At 35.2% G+C, this 25,646-nt stretch overlaps 1 protein-coding gene across 1 annotated transcript in view; it reads left to right on the top strand.

Moving 5' to 3' along the window:
- Nucleotides 1–3,204: 3,204 nt before the first annotated feature.
- LOC142349189 (uncharacterized) overlaps nucleotides 3,205–25,646 on the top strand; it is a 41,025-nt gene continuing 18,583 nt past the window's right edge. The window contains exon 1 of the mRNA XM_075400600.1: nucleotides 3,205–3,332. Within this exon, the coding sequence (XP_075256715.1) occupies nucleotides 3,205–3,332 (128 nt within the window). The remainder of the gene's footprint in view (nucleotides 3,333–25,646) is intronic.

Genomic DNA, 25,646 nt, shown 5'->3' on the forward strand with positions numbered 1-25,646 from the left:
AAAAACAAAACATTCAACTGCAACAATGAATTTTTTGGTCAAATAAATTTGTAAATTATACAAAAAATTGTGCGAATATGACAAAAACGTTTTTTTTTGGTAAACATGAATGACATTGAAATTAGTATCGGCTAGGTTCACCAAAAAAATTAAAAGTTTCGTCTACATGAATTTTGTTCGTAGAAAAATATAAAATTGACAGGTTTTTCTCTGGATTAAGATCCATTGTGAAGCAACAATCGTTAGAGTTTTCCCACCAAAGCGTTAGTTTTTTATTGTTCTCTTGAACAATATTACGAGGAAACGAAGTAAAAAGGGTATTATTTGGACAATGGTACTCAGATAATTATATAGAAGGTACTTGAGATTATGAGTCCCAATTCAGAGATTTAATTGTTCTTTCGGACTTGGTAAAATGACCTTTTCCTATTACTCCTCAATTAATCACTCCGCTGTAATTGACACTTCGTTAACTATAATAGAATTTACCCTCATTGTTTTTCAGTCTTTTTTACAAAGTGCATGACGTCTTATACAAAATTGTTAAGTGGTATTTTTTCAGGTTTTTTATTGAATGGGATCACATTATTAGTTAGTTTTGCCGTCTAAAAAGAAAACACTCTCAAAAATATCTCTGTATAAAGCCTGCTATGATTTAAGATATTTATAATTGTGAGTCGCTGTTAATGTTTTGTACTAACCGTATGTAATCTTATGTCAAGGAAGTGTCCCCAATTAATAAGGAAATGCATTTTTTTTTAAAAATGCATACTTGCTATATAACAACATATATTTTTTAGGAGGGGGGTTTCCTAAGAACACTGGGGGGGGGGTAAGGCATTATAACACGCGCAGAAAGAGCAAGACATATAATACCACTGGAAACAACCATTTGAAAAAAAAGATTTATCTACGTTTAGTTTATTCCTTACAATAGTTCAACTAGAGGTTTGGAAATCAGTCGATTGTGACTGAGTAATTTCTTGTTCGAAATTCTGAATTTCAGTTCTGCTTATAATTAAAAGAATTCTTTTTGCAACCGATGCCTTAAAAATGCTGATAAGAGCAGTAAATATATAAATAATGCGCGCAAAAAACACTTGAGCAACTAAAACAAAGTGAAAATAATTGAATTAGTTAGAAGTTTGAAGCAATTATTGTACAATGAGGTTGTTGTTTTATGCGCATTTTTTGTTTGAAAGCTTTATTTTTTCAAGGGACTTTTATTCCCATGCTTTCTTGCGTTTTGCCTGATATTAATTTCTCTCTCTTTCACTTTACTTTTTTAGGCAGCTGATCTCATCTGGCTGCAGTTTATTATTAAAAGTCAACTGAAAATTGTGCCAGGTATATACCATTATTAACTTTAATAGTGTTATATACCTGGTCCAGGTTTTTGGGTGATTTTTTATAGGAAATGCTGTGAATGCGGTGAATTTTTGAAAGAAATGCGGTGATTACGGTAAATGCGGTGAAAAAAATAATTCAAGGAGTGTCACGGCATTTCTTGCAAAAAACCATCGCGAATTTCACCGCATTTCTTACAAAAGTTTACCGCATGCACTTTTATGGCAAATTAACGTAAGAAATGCGCTGAATGTGGTGAATGATATAATTCACCGCATTTCACCGCAACTCTTATAAAAATTCACCAAATTTGTTTTCCAACGTTTATTGAATCTGCTTCAGTTTCACAAGAAATATCACAGAATTAAAAGACAGAGGGTGCAGTGGAAAAAGAAGTTCTATATATGCAGTAGGAGGTTCGAACCCTGGCGCGGAAGGTTTTTTTGAAAAAAAATTCCATTGAAAGTGGTCAAAATAAATAATTCACCGCAATTCACCACATTCACCGCCAAAAGATGTAAGAAATTCGCGATGAAAACTATTTTTTTTCTCCGCATTTGTTACAAAAATTTGCCGCCAAACCTTGACCCTGGTAATAGCATCTAATGACGTCATGTGAAGCTCACGCTCTTAGCGATTTAGTCCCCCAAATCCTACCTCTACCCATTAATTATAATTGTGCGCTGAAATTGCGCTCTTATCTGAGAAATTCAAACTTTTTTTAGGTCCTCTAAACTTCGATCAAATTGGTTTTACCCAATTTCTGTCATCTCAATGTACACAATGTTTTTTTTTCTCGGAAGAATTTGTTGAGATGGCAGCCAAGGCGAAGTGGCTGACGGAAACCATCTCTGATCTGGGCCAGATCCAACTGACGTTTGATCAGACTCTAGAGCGCTCAAATCTGGCGTGATAGCCGAGAGGTAAGGTGTGTGATTGACACGCCAATGATTGAGAGTTCAATCTCCTGCCTCCTTGAAGCTGTGTGTGAGGATGAACTCTTACTTAACCATAGCGTCAGGTTGACCATAGCCTGACCAATGTTGGCTGCAATTATGGTACCACGTGAAAGTTTCAGACGCAAAAAAAGTGGTTATAGTCACCAAAAAAAGAGCAATGCTGCTCATGAAAAGAACAGTCTGAAATGTGGGGAATAATAAGAAAAAGGGCAGCTGAAAACAGGCTAATGTAGGTCTAATGCTGTTTTCCACTGCGATTACTCTGCAACCACAATTATTATTTTTTATTATTAGTGCGCTCAAATCTGCCTATGGCCAGCCAGGCTATCGTGCGTTACGAAGTCGTCCAGACCATATAACTCGAGCGCAGAAGTAAAAGGTGTGCGCTCGAGCGAGTCTGGTCATAAGCCAATTTAGTGACCAGGTCGATGTTTTCGTTACCGCTCAGCCAATTACAAGTGCGTTTTTCTTCTACCGAAAAACTCGCTGGTCAAGGCCTGGACATAGACGTATCATGAAAAGTGTTACATTAAATTCTGAAATTTAGAATTTTAAGAACTACATGTTAAAGAACAAGCGGATCTATTATGTTTTGGCCTCCCCAGTGTTTTTTATGCCCCCACTTTCAAATTATGTATTGGTAAATAGCATTTTACTATGTAGTATAAAATATGTGAGCGGGGGTTAAATTTTTATGCCCACAAAACCGGGGGCAGGGGGGGGGGGTAAAAATGATGCCTAAAACATGCTTAATAGAGTAAAAAACAAGTTTAATAGAGTGAGAAAGAAGTTTAATAAAAGGCAAAGACATGATCAGGAAATTTGGCTGAATGAGCGTGAGCCCTCTTTCTGGCGAAGATGTCCTGAAGACATGATCTGTACCGAGAGAATCTTGCGAATGTCCAACGACAGCGCCTCTTTCGGTGATTCGGGTGGGCCACTTTATGTAATTGGAGATCTTCCGGACGCTAGTCCAGTTTGTCTGTATGGAATCACCAGCACCAGCGGCCTCGTTATTCTGAGTAGGTACTAACCTAGTAGAGAAGTCAACTCTGTTTTATGAAAAATAACCAAAAATTTGAGGTGGTTGATTGATATAGGTAAATAGATTATTATGATAGTCTATACTTAACATAGACTTGAACTAATTTATTTCTATACTGAAGTTTGACCATATTGTTGAATATGAAATCTGTTAGATATCATTTTTTCTGATTTCATGTTGTGTTTTCAATAAAAAAGTTGGGTCATAACTGTTATTATTTTCTGGGTTCTCATCTGGGCTGAACAACAGAAAAAATTGAACCTTGCTAAGGCTGGAATTCTAGATTAAGATTCCTGAAATTTCACCTCTTCTCTACGGGTCAAATAAAATACCTACTATTGATGAAAACTAATCAGACAGGGTTTTGATTGGGTCAAAGAAATAAACCATAATAATAAATTTGAATTTTAGGTAAGGTTGACAGAGGAGGGTATCTAAAGTTTGCAAGCGTTCCTTGGTTCTATCAATGGATTGGGAAAACTATGGAAGACTACAGCAAAAGAGATCTGCAATCTCGGCAGAGGCGGATTTATTCTCGTCTCTGAAAGGATTACAAGACTTCGATTGACTTCGATTATTCCCCCCCCCCCCCCTCATTACCCTCCCAGTAGTATAAAAAAATGACTAGAACCTCACCGGGGGGGGGGGGGGGGGACGGACATTTTTGGAAGCCTGATTTTCTCGGCCCAACAACACCGGGGTGGGACACTTGAAAATTTTGAAAATCTGAATAAAATGTCCCCCTATTTTACATATTTACATACATATATGTATATGCATGTATATATGTATTGTGTATATGTATATATGTGCATGTATATGTATGTATTATGTATATGTATATGCATGTATATATGTATTGTGTATATGTATATATGTATATGTATATGTATGTATGTATGTATGTATGTATGTATGTATGTATGCATGTATGTATGTATTATGTAAATGTATATATGTATATACATGTATATATGTAACGTGTATATGTATATATGTGTATGTATTCATGTATGTATATATGTTTGTGTGTATTGTTTTATGCATGTATGAATGTATCTATGTATGTAAATGTATGCTTGTATGTGTATGTGAGTATCTATATATGTGTGTATGGATGTATGTATACATACACACACACACACACACACACATTCATACATAAATAAATACATACATACATACATACATACATACATACATACATATGTGACCCTGGATCCAGGGTCACATTTTTTTATACATACACAAGTTTTTACCTAAGTATGTACACAATTATGGTCATAATCACCTATGTCCATAAATGCATACATAAATTGGTGAAAACAACAGTAAAACAACTAACCTGTTAGTAGATGTATAAAATCATTAATGATATATTAATTGGAGAGTCATCAGATCACGCCCAAACATGTTCAGGGTCACAAAACTTTCCAAAATAAATTGACCAATCGGAGTGCTTGATTTATTATTCAAGTTGACAACCAATCAGAATTGAAAGATTTATAAACAAAAACTCTAAACGCTCACGTTCAGTAAACAGTAAGTAATGAACACAATAGGAACAAAAGACATCAAGCTCATTCATGGCAAAGTTTTATCACTGAGAGGTGACATAAATTATACACACATATCTTATCGACAATTATATTTCGTAGCTGCTTATTCTTTGTTAGATCCAGAATTTGACGGAGAAATAGCACTTAAATTTAGACCCTATGGTGGTTTCATTGGAATTGATAATTCAAGACTAGATCCCTTATTGAAACGGAGCAAAGTGCTACGACTTCAAGCTGCATTGCATGACGCCGCTAGATTTATAAAAGATTGCCGAAGCAAAGGCCCTGGATATGTTTACGCTTTCCGTTACTCACCAGTAAACAATTGTCTTTTTGGACACCTTACAGGAATATTATTCATTCTATCAGTGAAAATTTTTCATTCACAATTGTTTCGTGAATTGGAATGCTAGAAAATTTTGGCAGCAAAACCACAAATACTTTTGTCCTCGATCTCGAAGGTTTCAAACTCAAGTCACTTGGATTCATTATAAAAGAACTCAGTTTGTGTTCCAATTACAACGATACAATATTTTTCAAACCGCCGCTTAAATTCGCTGATTTACCCACACACCATAGACAAACTGTTATTTGGCTGACCAATAACCTACACGGTCTTGATTGGGACGAAGGTGATATACCTTACTGTGATTTGAAAACAATCTGTCTGAGTTTCAGTTTCCGATTCACACGAAAAAATTTTTTTGCCAAAGGCATTGAAAAGTGTGAGCTCCTCAGTAAGCTTTTACAAAAAACTGTTTATAATCTGGAGGATCTAAATTGTCCCCGAATCTCAGAGATAATATCAGAAGAACAAGTTCCCTCCTGTTATCATCATTCAAACTTTCGTTCAACAAACGATCAATTATCAAAACACTGCGCGGAACGTAAAGCAAGAATATTTTCACAGTGGACACAAAGTGATGCACAGAGAAGACACGGCAACATTAACAACTTATCTGTCAGACAACTTGAAGATATTCACTTGCTTGACTCCACTTGACGATCAGCCGATTGTAATATTCAACAGAGTTCAGGATCCCTCTCCACCAATACAGAATAATTTTTCAAGTGATCAACAGAACCGAGCGAACTATCTCAACAACAAGCCAAACACAGCACAACAACCGCGTTACAACTCGCTTTATAGTGCAGCAGCAAAATGTTATTTTGCAACCATTACTCTTTGTCCCGACGAGCTGGACAGCTTTAGGGCTTTCCTGCCCGTGATAGATAATTTCTATCACTTCCAACTGTACGTAAAAAATAAACAGAGAGCTCGAGAACATCGGAATCATTTCAATTATGGCTATGAACAAAACAAATCAGAAGCCTATGCAGTACCCCAAAGAGCAGCGAATCCCACGTTGGAAGCAATGGGCGGACAAAAAAGTTCCTCAATTTAGATTGAAAAAAACACCACCAGAACGTGAACTATCACTTAATGAGATGCCAAATGAGTTGCCGTTATATGTCTTGGAGCACCCCGAAGTTGAAAAAGTCTTCAATCAACCATCGTTCGGGGAAAATGACTCATCAACCGTTTGTTATAAACTAGAGATAAAAAGTCATATTAAAGGTTTCAATTTGTTTGAGTTCTGGTACATGAAACAGTTGCCCAGTAAATAATTCAAAAATTTTATATCATTCTTGTTTCAATTCACTTTTCAATTAAATATTTTTCTCCAATGAATCAAAGAGACGAGGCTGACGCCGGTATCAGTAATTTAGTCTTTGATGTGAACAACAAGGAGAGGCTTCCATGGCGTTGTTGTTCGAATTCAACAGTGCCAAGGTCCGAAGTAATATTTTTTGTTCAAGTTAGTATCATTGTCTTAATGATCATTCTTTGCTTCTCTATGCTCTTTCTATTATCAGAAAGCTGTGAAGAGAAATCAATTTGGATTGCTCTCTTATCGAGTTTAGTTGGTTACATTTTACCTAATCCCAAACTATGAACAAAGTTATTCTTACACATGACAGGATATTCATGTCAATTGTAGGACCAAGTGGTTGTGGTAAAACAGAACTGTTATTTCGAATGCTAAAAGGTTCGACCTTTTATCCACGCTTTGAAAAAATTTATTATTTTTACAAAGAGTTCCAACCACTTTTCAAAGATATGCAACGAGTTATACCAGGGATTGAGTTTCTAAAATACTCAGGCTTTGATATAACAAAAAATCTATCACATTGTCTGCTTATCTATGACGATTCATGTGAAGAAATCTTCAACGATAAAGAACTTGTAAAAATAGCTACCTCAGGACGTCATCGCAAATTACATGTTATATACGTCAAGCATAATTTGTTCCATCAAAGCAAATGGTCCAGAACCATTGATCTGAATACAACACACATAATATTATTCAAATCGCCTCGTGACATTCAACAAATTGAATATCTTGGAAAACAGTTGAATTCTCTCCAACTGATAAAAGAAGCATACAAACTAGCAACTGCGGAGCCCTTTGGACATTTGATGATTGATCTCGACCCAAAAACCAGTCAGGGTTTACGTTTTTCATCGCAACTAATTGGACCGGATCCTTCTATTTTTTACATTTCGTCCCCTGAAGCAGTCATTACAACAATTACAAATGAAAAAGAAACATTTGCTTATGCTCAAGCAATGGGCAAATAAGAGGAATGAGAACACCGCTCAAATAGAAATATTACATCAGGGCGATTTCATTTGGTTCTTGAGTGACTGTGTGATGAACGTGCTCTCTGGAGTTGTACCAATCAATAAAGTTGAATTAAAAAAATTCGAGAAACCACTACGTAAACTTGTAGACAGGCGATTTGAAAAAATTGAGAGAATCAAAATTTTTCGATCAGATTCGGGAGTTCGTCTAATTAAACTGATTGCGTTGCCTTGTATTGCCTTTCTGGAGCAAAATGCACACTGAAGAGTTTGTGCTAATTCCTCGTCAAATGTATGCGAATGAACAACCTCAAATTTCTCAACTTCTCAACAATAAAAATGTCCGAGAGAAAGCAAAACAAATATCACTGTTGCAAAGAAGCAAGTCTCCACCAGCACCTTCTACCACGCAACAGCAGACCGATAATTTTTTGGAGAATATCAAAGATGAGTTGAATGAGACTAGAGATGACAAAATAGATACAAAAATTTCAACTGAAATCAGGGAGCGAGTTTTGAGAGATATTAAACACCTTGATAGAAAAAAGTTTGAAAAAGCGAGCATAATATTGGAAAAAATAGAAGAGTCAGAATCTCTATCGCTGGATCAGACATCAAGACTAATGGTTAATAAGTCAAGCACGGGAATTCTTGTCGCAGATTTTCTTTACGATCTACAACAGACAACATCTAAGCTTTCACTTGAACATTACAAAGTCCTGACCTTTCTAGATATCAGTTCACAATTAACTTGTAATACATACGCAAAAAAATTTCTTGCCTTATCACTAAACAAAAAGTTGCAGTTGTTTGAGGATGAACCAGAAAACGAAGAATCAGGAGTCTCGAGAACAGAAGAATCAAAAGCTTCTGGTGACGATGAAGGAAGCTTTGAAGATGCAAAAGACGAAATCCAACCGTCTAGCTCGTGGACAAATTACTTCCTCTCACGTTAAACAATTGAACAAATTATACACAAAGGTAGTGCAGCTTTTGGTAGCTTTGCTAACTTGAAAAAAGCCAGTGGTTTACCAAGATCCAAAGTGGTTCAATACCTTCAGTCGAAAGCCCCATACACAAAATACAAACAATTCAGAAAAACTTTCCCGAGACTAAAAGCTGTTGCATACAGAATAAACGAAATCTGGTCTGTCGATGTGGCGTATATGGATAAAATTGCCCATCACAACAATGGAGTCAAATATTTACTGGTGGCTGTTGATGTTTTATCGCGAGACCTACGGGTGCAACCAATGAAAGCTTTATATGCAAAAGATGCTGTTGAAGCGTTCAAAAAAATGATAAAGCAGAAAAAACCAGAAAGGGTTTGGACAGACAAGGGATCCGAGTTTAAAGGTGAATTCAAAACATTTTGTGAAAAAAAGAGATTCATTTATATACAACAGAAAACGAAACCAAGTCGGCATTTGCTGAGAGGAATATTCGATCGCTCAAAAACATTATTCACAAATACCTGGAGGAAAATTGGACTTGGACTTATATTAAAGAATTGCCCCAGTTTGTAAATACTATAAACAGTCGTGTTACCCAACTTGCACCTAATAAAACTTTTAAAAAACATGAACCGTTTCTAATATCCCTAGCAATTAGCACAAAAAAGTTCAAGCCAAAATACGAAGAAGGAGACCTGGTTCGGATTGCAAAGCCAGACGAAACATTTAGGAAAGGTTATAAACGAAATTACACAGACGAAGTCTTCACAGTATTCAAGGTTGCCACCCTTAGTCCACCAACATACAACCTTATAGACGCAAACAACGTTATAATTAAAGGTAAATTTTTTGAACCTGAATTAGTCCAAGTGAACGTCATTCCTGTCAAAGACTAAACATGAGTATTAATAAAGAATTTACTATTGATTTGATATCGAATGCATCAATGGGAATTTTTACCAATAATACTATGGCTAAGTTTCGAAATCAACTTGCCCAACCATTACAGTTAGATGGAGATTGGCAAGTTGCCCTTGCTTCAATATCATTTCCATCAAACATCAATAATGTAAACTCAGCCGAAATAGTTGCGTATGTCAGTTCTGGCGCTGAACTTGATGCTTCACATAACCGCACCGGACAACTTCGAAGAATTCGCAAAGGTATATACAACAGTTCAGAAGAGCTTCTGGAAGAAATTTTTCGAATCGCTCAATTGAAACAGTTTGACTATGATTTTGACACTGTAACGCAAAAGTTAGTTTTGAAATTTGGACCTAACGAAGGTTTGTCATTCGAAGATGAAGAAGTACCCAGTATTCTTGGTTTTAAAGGAATAAGAGATATTTCGAATCATGGTTTTTTTCATATTGGTTACAAGTCAGAAAATGCAGGCAACTCTTTGAACCGACATGTTGGAGATTTTCCAGTTGATATTACTTGTGGATCACAGCTAATATTTGTAAACATTGATATAATTGAACATCAGAACGTTGGTGATGTGAGAGCTCCGGTAATAAAAATCATTGAGTCTGAAAGACGTTTGAGAAACGGTAGCATAAACACAGTGACACCCATACACCACAAGTCCTACACAAATTTGGATTACAAGCCAATATTATCAAACAACATTCAGAACATCCAGGTAGAGTTGAGAAACGAAACTGGAAAACTAATTCCTTTTACTGGAACCGGAAAAGTTATAGTCAGTTTAAAATTTCAAAAAATTATTTGATATGGAGGCATACTACAGCAATCAAGCATCTCAATCAATGCCGCATTTTTCCGGACACTACAGACAAAGAGGCAGCGGTTTTGGAGCGCTTGCTGCAGGTATTGGAAGAGTTTCTCTGCCATTAGCACGCAAATTTCTCTGGCCCGCAGCGAAAAAGATTGGTCGTGATTTATTGGTTCAGGGAGCACCAGAGTTAGTAGAAGTTGCAACCAAAAGAAAGTCAGCAAAACAAGCACTGAACAGTACAGTAGCCAAAACAGCTCGCAAACAAATAGGTGGATCTCTTCAATCACGTATTGCATCAGGTCGTAAAATAATTAGACGAAAAAGACGACAATACACGAGACCTCGCTCAAACGAAAAACGAAAAATCTCAACCAGAAGAATCATTTCTCAAAAACCCCGTCCAGAAAGGAGTCGTCTGGATTTTTTCTCGCGAGTGAAAAATGCGAACTAATATTGTAATACCATCTGAAGCTACTCACAGTTCTTTAGATTTATTTGAAAAACCACCTTTGCTGGTAACATTTGATCAATCATTCGAGCAAAAAACAAGACCGCTTTTTTCGCCCTCAGGATCATCATTGGAATTTGAAGTTGTTGGTGATCGCAACAATTTTATTGACTTGCAAAAAATTTACCTGGAGATCAAGTGTCGAATACTTCAAACAGATGGAACGGATTTGCGCTACACAACTGGTGACGCTAATGCCAGTGATCTTCCATATTTTGCTAATAATATCCTTCATTCACTTTTCGCCGACTGTACTGTTTCTGCGAATGGTATCAAAATTTCATTACCTAATGGACATTATGCACACAAAAGTTTCATAGAAACTGAATTCTCTCACGGTACAGACGCAAAGAAAACCTGGCTAAAATGTCAGGGTTACGAGTATGAGGAAAACCCGGGCACTATTCCAGCAGCAATATCAGATATAAGAAAAAGAATAGTGCGACAATTCGCACGTATAACGTTATATGGAAAGTTGGCGGTTGATTTCTTTTCGTGTGAGAAACATTTGGTTAGTAGAGTTACCTTACGCATTTCAGTGAGACGATCTTAAGATGACTTTGCCGTCATCAGCGAAGACGCAGCGAAACACTACAAGGTTAAAATAGATGAGGCTAATTTATTCATCATGAAAATGACGGTGTCAGATAACGTTGTAGGTGCAATTGAGAAGACACATTTGAAAACTCCGGCAATTTACCGATACAATGAAATAATTACCAAAACATTATTGGCTACAACAGGCCAACAAAGCTGGAAACATGAGGATATTTTCACTAAAGAGCCAATCAGAAGAGTCATTGTTGCATTATGCGTTGGTACGGCATTCATCGGTACCAACACCGCTAATCAATTCCATTATCAAAAGTTTGGTTTAAGAGAGATAACCATTTATCGAAACGGTTTTGCGACGGCTGGAACTCCAATGTCAACAACTGATAACAAGAGGTTGTACTACAATTCAATGAGTGCATTAGCTTATGTAGAAAATGGCCATGGAATACCTCTGAGTGAGTTCGCAAACCATTATATAATGGTATTTGATCTGACCAGCACTGAAGAGGCAATTCATGACTTTATTCATCCAGAGCTCACAAATTCATCATTGTCTGTTGAACTCAAATTCGATGCAGCGTTAGCTCATAACGTTGAAATATTTTTTCTTGGAGAAAAAGCATCTACTATCTATATTGACTCCGCTAGAAACGCATCTAAAAACGCTCTTCCCATGATCACATACTAATGGACGAAGATCAGATTCATCTTCAAGTGAAAAAGTGTAAACATCTCAAATTCAAATTCAGAGGGGTTTATGCCGCTGATAATTTTCCGCTGAACTTGCAAACCAACACATTTATTATTGTTAATGCATCACGATCCAACTCTATTGGAACCCACTGGGTAGTGCTAGCTAAACGATATGCATACCCAATAATATATTTTGCAGATCCATTGGCTCTACCCTTGACTACCTACAAGGATATTTTCAACCGTTTACAACAGTGTAAAGACTTGGAGGTAATGATGGATATCATGGAACATAGAAGAGACATTCAGTCTCCATTGCAATCTTCAGACTCCCAGCTTTGTGGTTTATTTTGCTTATATATTGTTCATTATTTTTATAGTGAGAAATTTCCTTTTATACCTGATGTAAATGAATTAGAGTTGCTAGCTTTTGTAAAACATATGAAGTAAAAGTTAATTTAATTTTGAAACAACAACATTTTTTGAATATCAATTTTTACAAAACTGAAATGTTATGAAAAAGTTTGAGGTTTCTCGCACAAAACTCCCGTGGCCACTAAGCAGAATATCCATTTTCTGATAAAGAGTTGAGGAGTGTTCACCTTGCATAAGCTGACAGAATCGTTTCAAAGTTACATCAGGGACTGTAGAAGAACGTTTGTTGGCCGTAAAAGTACTAATAGATTTCGCTGCTGCCTCATTCAAGGGTGCTGGAAGTTGTTTCTGGTTCTTGGTAACTGAAGAAGAAGTTGATTTTGAAAGGTACTCAACAGCAACATGTAGTCGTGAAATAATTGCACCACGTTTAACAAAGTCTTTTTGCGTTGGCTGAATAAGTAATTTGAAACAGTTAACGAGACACGGTATCACCGCAAGTTTATAAAGAGAATCGAAAATATTATCATCCTGCGAACCAAATTCATACATAACATGATAATGATTGGAGCCAAATGTACAACCTTCGATAACTGTTGCAGATAAATGATAACCATATGCATAATTTTCAATTGTTGTGTTTTCAAGTTTTGGTTCCGTCACACAAATATTGTACTTTTAAACGTTTTTGAAATTTCTTGAAATATTCGGGACTGTTCTCATACATTGCCTCAACCATAACGAACAAAAAAAAACAAAAGCTAATTAACTAACTATAAATGCATAAACAATGACAGGAAGCAAAAGGTATAATAGGAATTATTCCGAATCCTCATCGACTTTTACAGACGTTTTTGGTATCTTCTTTTGGCGCTGAGTTGGTGTTTTGCCGGCCCGTTTTGCTGAACGTTTTGAGTCATCAGTTGAATCCGGTTTTAGAAGTGAATCGATCAAGCCAACTGGTTGATCAAGCATTTGTTCTAGTTTTTCTATGTTCTGACATATCAACCGAAACTCTGGCGCCGAAAGTGTAATTTTTTGATTGAAATCCCAGTCAACCTGTTCACTATCACGTTTGAACAATTTCAAGGATAAATAGGTGCCAGTGGTATGATAATTCTTAACAGCAGCCCTAACAAGCCGCTTTTTATTGAGCGACAGATCCAAATGAAAGTCACTGTACTCAGCATCCTTCGACAAAACATTACCCATAATGTTGCATATATTGAGACAAACTGTATCAAAGTAATCTGAAATGATGAATGACTAATAAGTTACTGTTTATTCGAATGTAAACAATTTCAAACCCCACGCCAACATGTCTAGACAAGATAACAGCTGAACAAACAAACCCACCCACCCTAGCGTGTAAACAAATTTATACTCCTCTATCAGTTATGACGTTTATACGAAATATGAAATTCAAAAGATCGGAAAAAATCTACCCTGCTGAATCAAGACCCATTCAATGTCACAATTGTCCAAGGCAATTTAAAAATTTCTATTCACTAATGCAACATCGCCGGGCCAAGCATTATAAAGGCCATAGCAGAAAACAGTTTTACAAGTCCCGACCTTTAAATCGAAAATCTGACAAATTTTCATTAGCAATGGATAAATTAGCTCGCCTCCTCGAGTCTATTTATATATCCCGAGAGCGCCCCAATTCAACTTAGTTCATTATGACACAATTCTATTTATAGACATGACGGAATAATGATGAAATGGTTAAGTCAAATAAACAAATCGGTCTGCAACAATTTTTCAATCTTTCCGCCATTGTTCTTTCTTGTGGTTCAATATAAGTTTTGTGAAAATTCTTTAGTTCTTTGGCTCCTTATTACATTACTGCAAGTCTTTTGTTACTTAACCTTCTCCTAGAATTTGCTTTCATCCTGCTTCTCCATTCAGTTCCATATCATATAAAAACAAGTTTTCATTTCTCTTGTTCTCAGAATTGATTCTAGACTCGGTGCTGTTAAGTCATTATAAAACTTTTCTTACAAAGGAAACTCTGTGCTTTGTTACCGTTTAAATCCGTAAACTCAGAAAAAAAAACATCTCAATTGTTATCCATCACCTGCAATATGGCTGCTGAATATTTAGAAATTGCGAAAACAAGTGAGCGAGGCACTCGAACCCTTGTGCGAATGTGTCACAACTTCAAAAATATTGTCCTTGTAAAGGAAAGCTTTGATGATCAGACAGAATTATGGCACACAAAAAACAGCTTTATTGTTCCAGTTAATTACATTGAACCAATACTTGAATACACAAAACAAAACGATTTATTTCATCTTACAAAAACGCCAGAAAAATCACCAAGACAAGAAGAATCTCCATATGCTCATCGATATTATGGATGTATTACTCCCATTCAAACAAAAAAGCAGGATGTGAAAAAATTGGCGAAGCGAACAAGAAAACTTTTTGCAGACTACGATCATGACTGCATTGAAATTTGGGAGAATCAATTGGGGCAGCTAGAAGAAGTTGAGCAAATATCTGGTTTTTGGAGCTTTGATAAGTCGCCAAGTGACGAAACAAAAACCCCGGAAAGCCTCCCGTTGATTGCCAACAATTTTTCTGATGATCTCAGCATCGATGAAACACCTCCTTTGAGCCAATGTTATGCCCCCGTGAAGAAGGTCATCAAGTTATCTCGATTCTAAAGTACAACAAAACTCTTTAAACTCATTGTACATATTGTATTTGTTGCTTTTTACAATGTTTAATAATGATAATTTTGTTAACAATTTGAAACCAGTTTTCAATTAAACTTTAATTAAAGATTCATCTTAGCACTAGATAAACATTGTGAGAGAGAATTAAGCGCTGCTTAAAAATTCAGACAATGAACAAACAAGTACTTGAAACAATATTTTGAACAAATAAGCAAAGTAGCCCAGGTTGAATTAAACCCAGCAGAGGCTTGGATTTTTTATATTTCACGGCAAAAACTCAAAAAACAATTTTTCATCAGAAATTTGTATGCTGAAGACTCAGACACTAAACAAACACTTATGCAAGAAAATGTTTTAGGCAAATAAGCGAAGAAAGACTGGGTTGAAATAAACCCAGCTGAAGCTTGAATTATAGAGAAGCCACAGTAAACAATCAATAAACAATTTTTTATCAGATAGTTGTACAGTGTACCAAAATTAGGGTAGACAAATAAGAAGTAAAACTGATTTCAATATCACCTGTTTTAAACAAACAAAAAGTAGAAAAACCGTTGAGCATATAAATCTATAAGTCTGCGAGTTGTGTTTCCCTCTATTGCTGTTTGCGGAGCAGTAGCTTTCTGTTGCAAAAGTAAACAAAAAAGACGCGCCTTCTGATTGGATGAAACAAGTTTAAAGTAAAGTTTGCCCGACAATAAAATTCTTACATTTGCTTTTTGCCTTAACCTGAAATTCACTTGATTGAAAAACTTCAACTCTTTTTATTTCCTCATCATAATTTTATACTTTTTCTTTTACGTTCCTATTCCTTCTGTCTTTCTCCTGTTCACAATGAACGCTGAAACGTGTACAATTTGTCGGAAAAAACTCGTAGATAAACGCAACCTCAGACGTCATATGCAAACAATCCATAAACAATACGTCCAAACCAACCGATTCGAGTGCGATGAATGTGTGTTTGCTCACAAAAAAGTGATAGAACTCGAAACGCATCGTTCTTTTGATGTTTACATAAAACACGAGAAGCTGTAACTGGTTAAATACTTGCTCACCATAACATAAGTTTAGTTCTGGCTTGCTTAAGCAGAGTTTACTTGCTTGTAAACAAATTGCGCTGCTTGACGCCTATATGTATTGACAGTGGTACATTGAACAAACAAAAGTTGAGCAATCTCAGCTTTTCTTTAAATTGTAAATAAAACAGGTGAAGCTGTAACTGGTTCAAAATTTATTCGTCTTAACAGTTTGCTCTGTGTCTTTCGTGAAGATGGAAGTTCAGAAAAAGACTTTTAAATTACGGAAATATAAAAAAGTTTATCCTGCTGCCAAAGCCATTCAGTGTCACAATAGTCCAAGGCAATTTGGCACCTTCCATTCTTTGCTGCAACACCGCCGCGCTAAGCATTAAAGGACATATTTCAAAAAACATTATCAGAAGTACCAACGAACGCAAATAATGTCAACAGCAAGTTGTTTTTCATCAACAATGGAGAAGCTGGTTTGGCTTATGGAAACTTTTTGTACATATCAAAAGAAAATTTAGCGCGCTCATAGAAAACCTTACAATAAGAGATGACGTAATTCTATTTTTAGACATGATGCAAAAAATGCATTCCAAACAAATAAACAAATCATTCTATTCATAACTCTTATCATTCCGTCATTTCTCAGTTCCTATTTATCGATTTCGTAACTGCAATTCAACTCTATCCGATTTGACAAAATTTTTCACCGTTATAATTGATAAACTTGTTCAGTTTGCTTTTTCACTGCAAAGATATTATTTCGAAAACTCATACTCAGTTTCCAGTTACAAACCACATACTGCTGAAAAGATTTTTTATTTGAAAATTATGACCGCTGAATATTTTGAAATAAAAAACCAACGATTCTCAAATTCGAACACTGGTTCGTACATGCCACAATTACAAGAATGTCGCATTGATGAAGGAAACGTTCGACGAAAACACGGGTTTATGGCGCAGTGATAACAGCTTTATTATAACAAAAAGTAGAAAAACCGTTGAGCATATAACTCTATGTGTTGTTTACACAACAGTCTGCGAGTTGTGTTTCCCTCTACTGCTGTTTGCGGCTATTTCTCCGTCAACTTCTGGATCTAATAAAGAACAAGCAGCTACAAAACATAACTGTCGATAAGATATGTGTGTATAATTTATGTTACCTCTCAAAGATAAAACTTTTTCATGAATGAGCTTTATGTCTTTTGTTCCTATTGTGTTCATTATTTACTGTTTACTGAACGTGAGCGTTTAGAGATTTTGTTTAAAAATCTTTCAATTCTGATTGGTTGTTAACTCGAATTGTAAATGTAGCACTGCGATTGGTCAATTTTTTTTGGAAATTGTTGTGACCCTGAACATGTTTGAGCATGATCCGATGACTCTCCACTTAATATATCATTAATGATTTAATACATCTACTAACAGGTTAGTTTTTTTTGTTTTTGTCCCATTTATGTATACATTTATGGACATAAGTGATTATGACCATAATTTTGCACATAATTACGTGAAAAGTTATTTCCTTCTACAACTCTGGTTTTTTTTTATCAATGTGTATATTTATGTATGTATGTGTATGAATGTATGTATGTATGTATGTATGTATATATGTATGTGTGTATGTATGTATTTATGTATATATGTATGTATTTGTGTATGCATGCTGTATATGCAAATATGTAGGTTTGTATGATGTATGCAACTCCTATTTATGAGTGTATATGTAATACATCCATACATATAAATATGGATGTATGTAGGTACTTATTTATATATTTATTATTGATCTCTCTATGTTTTTACGTAATCATAACTGTAAGTTTGTATTAAGGCAGGATGGCGCAGGGGAAGCGCGCTGGGCCCATAACCCAGAGGTCGGTAGATCAAAACTATCTCCTGCTCAATCTTTTTACGTAAATTTATAGATTTTTTTTTGTATGCATATATGTACTGCAGTTGAAATGTTTTACTGAGAAAAATCTGATTGTTTCGGACTTTATAAATAATTAGAGATCTCTGATAGTTCGGGGGTTGTGTTTGGGTATGGTTAATGTAGGTGCGTGGCGCGTGTTTGTGTTTGGGGGTTGTGTTCGGGTGTGGTTGGTGTAGGTGCGTGTCGCGTGTGTGTGTGTTTGGGTGTGTAAGTGTGTGTATGTGTGCATGCGTGGTTTTGTGTGTGCATGCGTGGTTGTGTGTGTGTGTGTGTGTGTGGTGATTATAATTGGCTGAGGTTTAGCGGAGTGTTTGGGGTGTGTCGACAAACGAATGTTGGTGTTTATCACACCAAACGTGTTTCACAACTTCTCATATTGATTAAAAGTGAAATAACGTTGAAAATTTTTGGACCCCGTTTTCCTAAAAATTTTACAAGTATTTGTCACCCTATGGGACCAAATATTCAATTTTTGAAAAAAATTGTTTCCGACATTTTTTTTCACTCACAAAACAAGTTTCACAACATTTCACGTTGATTGAAGCCAAAAAATGGACAAAAATTTTTTCGAACCAATTTTTCAAAATTTTTTACAAGTTATTGTCCCCTATGGGACCAAAAATTCAATTTTTGAAAAAAGTGTTTCCGACAATTTTTTTCACTCACAAAACAAGTTTCACAACATTTCACGTTGATTGAAGCCAAAAAATGGACAAAAATTTTTTCGAACCAACTTTTCAAAATTTTTTACAAGTTATTGTCCCCTATGGGACCAAAATTTCAATTTTTGAAAAAAAGTGTTTCCGACAATTTTTTTCACTCACAAAACATGTTTCACAACATTTCACGTTGATTGAAGCCAAAAAATGGACAAAAATTTTTTCGAACCAATTTTTCAAAATTTTTTACAAGTTATTGTCCCCTATGGGACCAAAATTTCAATATTTGAAAAAAGTGTTTCCGACAATTTTTTCCACTCACAAAACAAGTTTCACAACATTTCAGGTTGATTGAAGCCAAAAAATGGACAAAAATTTTTTCGAACCAATTTTTCAAAATTTTTTACAATATTGTCCCCTATGGGACCAAAATTTCAATATTTGAAAAAAGTGTTTCCGACAATTTTTTTCACTCACCAAACAAGTTTCACAACATTTCACGTTGATCGAAGCCAAAAAATGGACAAAAATTTTTTCGAACCAACTTTTCAAAATTTTTTACAAGTTATTGTCCCCTATGGGACCAAAATTTCAATTTTTGAAAAAAGTGTTTCCGACAATTTTTTTCACTCACAAAACATGTTTCACAACATTTCACGTTGATTGAAGCCAAAAAATGGACAAAAATTTTTTCGAACCAATTTTTCAAAATTTTTTACAAGTTATTGTCCCCTATGGGACCAAAATTTCAATTTTTGAAAAAAGTGTTTCCGACAATTTTTTTCACTCACAAAACATGTTTCACAACATTTCACGTTGATTGAAGCCAAAAAATGGACAAAAATTTTTTCGAATCAATTTTTCAAAAAATTTTACAAGTGTTTGTCCACCCCCATATGAGGAACAAAAAATTTTTTTTTCAAAATTTGCATTTTCGGCGAAAAAAATAGGGGGGACATTTTATTCAGATTTTCAAAATTTTCAAATGTCCCACCCCGGTGTTGTTGGGCCGAGAAAATCAGGCTTCCAAAAATGTCCGTCCCCCCCGGTGAGGTTCTAGTCATTTTTTTATACTACTCCTCCCCCTCCCCCAACAAATAAATCGTTTCTCCCCTTTACCCCACTGTCTTCCATCAAATTCACCAAATTCGCCCTTAAACTTAAATTTTTTTGGGTTAAAATTTCGAGTCGGAGACTACGAAAAAAACAAAAGAAATTGGTACGATAATTTTGAAAAAAGAAAACGTAGAAAAATTAGTCCGAATCTCATATGATCAAAAACTGATGGTTAGAGCAGTATAATAAGGTGAAAGTAGTTAAAACTATCTGCTATAATTTGTTATTTATTTAAAGATGTGTATTCGTTAATTTTGAAGATACGCGTCGAAATACATGTTCGCGGACAGTTGAATTATGATAAAATTAAATTTTTCCTTAGTTGAAATTTTCGCAAGTTGAATTATCACACAGTTGAGTTATAGGACAGGGATTATGTCATCAGTTCCTGTAAACTAAATTGATTAAACGACTGCCCTTCGTTGATATCGGGTCATACACAATGATGACGTATCACTGTTTGGAGTTATCGCTGCTTATCTTACTTTTGAAGCAAAAATTTACTTCTGATTTGACTTTCAGAAATTAATTTTAGTTAACTGCAGAAAAAGCAGTTTCGAATCATCTTGCAAGATTCTTGCAAGATTTGAATCCGCTCATCACTAGGGCGGACAAACGAGCTAATGTCAATCTAAACAAAACGATTACATCCCGGGTCGAGGTTTTTGGGTAAATTTTTGTAAGAAATGCTGTGATTGCGGTGAATGCGGTGAAAATAAATATTTCACCGCATTTCTTACAAAAATTCACCGCAAATTTCACCGCATTTCTTACAAAAGTTCACCGCATCGACGTTTGTGGCAAACTAATGTAAGAAATGCGGTGAAAAAAATAATTCACCACATTTCACCGAATTTCTTACAAAAATTCACCGCGAAATTCACCGCATTTCTAACAAATATTCACCGCGAAATTCACCGCATTTCTAACAAAAATTCACCGCATTTGCTTGCCAACGTTTAATCAATCTGATTTAAATTCACAAGAAATATCAAAGAAATACGTGAGAGTTGGCGCAGCGGAATTCGAAGTTGAATGCATGCAGGAGGTCAGAGGTCTGAAGCCGGGTGAGGACGATTCGTTTTTGTAAGAATACTGAAAACGCGGTGAAAATAAATAACTCACCACGATTCACCGCAAAAAGATGTAAGAAATACGCGGTGAAAATTATTTTTTTTTCAACGCATTTCTTACGAAAATTCACCGTCAAACCTCGACCCGGGATAGAGTTACAGTAAACAATTTCTCATTTGCAATGACCTAGGCGCCACGTCAAGTAAGCTTCAGTACTGGGCGAGTATAATTGCATGTCTAGTTTCAGTACTGATTCAGAGCTATGATCATGACACTTTTTACACTTGTCAGTATTGCGCACGTCTTGGCAAGTTTTTCGAATAAAGTTTTCCGCAATTTTGGCTACGTTCGAGCTGGTCTCAATTCTGGTACTGGTTTGGATGATTGCACATTTGAGACAAGAAGAGGTTAAAAAGCTAGCCGGGCCTCGGGAGAAAATGGGAACCCTGAAAGTACATTTCTTCTTTACCAATCTTCCCTCTGTTCGCTATATTGGAAATTTGATAAATCTGAAAATGAAAACAAAAATTGATTTTCACTGTTTTTGTACTGAAATTTTGGCTGCGAAGGGCTCAGAAACATCTGAAAACCCCTCAAAAATTCTGAATTCCCGGGTTTATTAGATGAAACTCTACTTATTTCACCTCCCCGGTTCATCTATTAGCGTTTGGTATCATTTGACATCAGTTTACAAGGAAACTGGAAAAGTAGGTCAAAACAACCCCAAATTAAGGTACGTTACAATTTTTTCAGAATTGCAAACTTCATCCAATTTTTTTTGAAGCATTGGGTTTACTTAGAAATGAACTTGCAAGTGCTACCCAAGTCTAGTAATACTTGTAATAAAACTTGCTCAAAAATGAAAATGAGGTAAGAAATACGAAATTAATTCTCATTGGGAAACGAAATCATGCTTGCATTTAGTCTTGTCGAGTACTGGAATAGAGTGGGCTTTGGAACTCATTACTATTGACAAGTAGATTCAATAAATAATTTTTTCAGCCATTGAAAGCGCTCCTAGTTTTTATAGCCCGAGTTTTTTTGAAAATTTAACTTAAAACAATTTAACTGAACTTTTCGGGCATGAGCTTTTTTCGGTTCGATATCTCACAAGATAAAACTTGTTTTGAAAAAAATGTGTATTGTATTTTGAGATACATTCTTCATATAGAGTGAATTTTTTTTGAAAATCCTTCTTTACAATTTTTGTTCACTTGGAAAGTTATTTGGTACCAATTTTTTGTTTTCGATCAATCTGTAAAAAGTTTTACATTTTCGCAGTTTCACAAAAAACCGTGAAAGATTTGAACTATTTTAAAAATGCTGCTAATTGCCACTCTGTATCCGTGCTGATTCGTTTTAATCGTTTCAAAAACATCAATCATTCATCCTTTCATTCTTTGATGATTATAATCATACAGCGCGTTAACCTATTTTCTTTTTTATGCAGCTATTGTCGGTAAACGGAGTTTTATTATATGAATTTTTAAGATAATTTTGGTTAACTTTATGTATTTTTAAGTATTACCTATTATAGGGAGAAATTCTAACTTGAAAATAATTTTAAACTCAAAAACGCCAACAAATTTAATTAAAACTGCTAATTTTTGTTACTTAAAGGTTAGGTGATGGAAATTTTTATTTGGATGAAATATCTCCGTCTGCAGTTAGTGCATGCAATAAAGTTCTAGGTTATCAATCAATTCAATTCTGAACTTGCGGTATTTACCTGTTTCTTTTTTTGCGCTTGGTTTTTACAGTGTGTCTTGATTTCTACATGACATCAAAATTTAACTTGAAAACAAAGACAAAAACTTTCCGCGGCTCTCAACTGGTTTCGATTAGTGAAATTTATGAGAATGGTATGGACACCATTTAACACTTTTTAACCCAGAAGACCAGACCATTTTTTTCTATGAATGTCTTTTCGGAAACTCATGACAATCTTGTCAACAATATCCTAGCAAGCGCTTGCGTCGTCCACTGAAGGTGCCTAAATCAGTTAGTGAAGAGAGAAGTAAGACTTATTTGTTGAAAACGAGCAAAAGTAATTGCAACAAAAAAACTTGTTGTTCACATCTTCGTTGATTGCGGATCGATTGGAGACACTTTGTGCAGATAGAAGGATAATGTACAACATTTAAACCCTAAACCATAGGGTTATCTTTAAAACGAACGCTTTCTCTTAGAGCATTCCGGTTAATAGCAGAACTCCATTTATTCCTTTTTTCTAACAACTAACACAAACCCTATTGTAGCAGTAGAAATACTGGATGTATACCTCCATCCAATCAGAGACTGAGAAGACACTATTGTCTTTTATATAGAGAGAACTCCTCTAACTATATTCAGTATATTAGCGTAGTTGCACGATGTGTATACCTCTGACTCCGGTGTTAACTCTTTTATACATCGTTATAATTGAAGTATAGTTTCAGTGTTTTACCGAGTCATACGGACGCAGAAATAAGTAGACCTAGCTCTTTATACTTTAAGGCTGTAAAAGGAGCCCACCATGGGTCTGCCTTACTATCACCCAACAAAAATTTGAAGCTGGACCCAGTTCTAGTTGACTTTAGTTTGATTTGTTTGGTTGTTTGCTTAGTCCTAATGATGCGAAAATAAAACAAAAAAATTCGTTTTTTTAACTGGAGTTCTATAAGAAATTGAGGCGAAGCTAACTCTTTTTTATTTGATTAAGAGAAACCTTCAATGTTGTTGACTTAAGAGATGTTAGCCTTCAATGTTGTTCATTTAAGAGATGTGAGTTTTTTATCTACCTCTTTTGAATTTTTGATGACTCCAAGTTATTGTAGACGCCATAAAGGGAAGTTGTAATTTCATACATTTTGAATGATTAGCTCAACTCGGTTGTATAACTTCTTCATACGGAAATCACTCACATCAATTTGTTTTGCATATCGTTTTGTAATTGGCAGAGTTGTCTGCTTAAAACCTAGCGAGTAATTTATAGAAACTGAGAGAAATTACGGAGTAAACAGTTTTAATGATAAAAAAGAATTTAAGAATCTAAATGTAAACTTCACATGTACATATCTCTGTAAATTTAAGTGATCTAATCTGTTTGACTTTGGCCGATCTCAAATTCAACATTTTTTTTGAATGTGATCGTCAGAAATCAAAACGGAAAGATGCCTTGGAGTTGTGGAATTACAATTTTAACTCTTGTATATTAAGAAATAACCAGGTCTATCGTCTCTTAGAAGCAGAAAACAGAAAAAGAAAGACAAGGAAGGACAATACGAGGAAAAAATAGTAACGAATTGCGTAACGGCAATCACTGTCAAAGTTACTGGAACTTGCCAAGAACACATTAGCTCGGGCAATTGAAAACAGTTATCCCCAACGCAGGTCCACTGCAACTGTATGGCAATTTCAGATACGGGTCTAAACTAAAATTGGGTCTAAAATCAAATTATGTGATAAAACTTAGAGAAGGAATTTGTTACAATTTGCGGAATTCGCTTGTATAACTTTGTAATTAATACAGTTTTGTGCTTACTTCCTCACTGTGCATTACTACAAAAAATTTTTCTGACATCTCAATAATTTTTCAACCATTTCTTTGACAAAAATCAGTATCAATAGGAGGAGCTGCAATTGATTAATATGTTGCGAGTTTTTCACCTAACACTTTCCACTGAAGTTCCTGGTACCTGTTTTAAGAAAATTGCCAGCCCTTAACAATCGTCATAACTTCTATAATGAACACAACTACTAACAGTTTCAAGTAATTTGCACCAAATAATTTTAGGGCAGATATTTAGAAGAGCATGTTTTGGTATCGCTGGGACAGTGTTTCCCTAGAATTATTTTCCAAGACAGCAGTGATATCTTAAAACACTGGTGCGTTTTTGCTACGTTGCGAGGTTGTCGCTAAAAGTTTTCTTTGTAACTGTAAGGTTGTCTGCTTTTCAAGGTTCACGAAACAAAGTGGAGAGATTAAAATCTCATTGGCAGCATTATGGCTGTCCTTTTCTTTCACAAATTTTATTTTGAAATTGCTCTTCCTCGAAGCTATAGATGGACTGAATGCTTCGTGACTCTGTCACTCTGTGAAGAGCAAGAATGAAAATACTCAGTTTTATTGTTATCACTCCCTATAACCATTTCTTTCTAAATTCAGCAGAAGTATCCCAAAAGCCAATAGTTGGGGGGACAAAATGTCTTTTTGAAATTAAAACTTTTCAGGTGATATTAGTAAAACAATTGACTGATTAATTTATTTGGCGATGCGACAAAAACTATTCTTTCTTCAGAAAAACGCACCAAAGGATTGGATTTTGTAACAACTAAAGCTATTAAATCAGATTTTCATTTGATTAATCTCCATCCTAGATATTTCAAACATTTGTTTTGATTTTTTTCAAACAAATTTAATGATGAGTTAAAAACACAATCCGAATCTTCGAAAATATAGTTTCCGTGGCTGCGCCAACGATTATTTAGAAACAAAACAATAGTAATATAACACAACATTAATTTCATGTATTTCTAAAATTAGCGCCAAATGTTACAGTCATAAAATTATAGTCTTTAAATTGATCAAAAGGCAACAGCGCGGAAATTTTCTTTGAAAATGTTTGTCATAATAATTCTTCAATGATTGAAATTTCGGGGTTCACCCTGTTGATGCAGAAGATATAAGCAAAAACTCTTTTGTCATAATTTTACTAACAACGGTTATTATCCTATTTAAAGTTTTCCGCACATCACTTTTGAAACAATTCATAGACTGCCAAATAAAATTAA

Source organism: Convolutriloba macropyga, chromosome 11 (genome assembly GCF_964194025.1).
Source record: "Convolutriloba macropyga chromosome 11, txConMacr16.3, whole genome shotgun sequence".
Taxonomy (NCBI): domain Eukaryota; kingdom Metazoa; phylum Xenacoelomorpha; order Acoela; family Convolutidae; genus Convolutriloba; species Convolutriloba macropyga.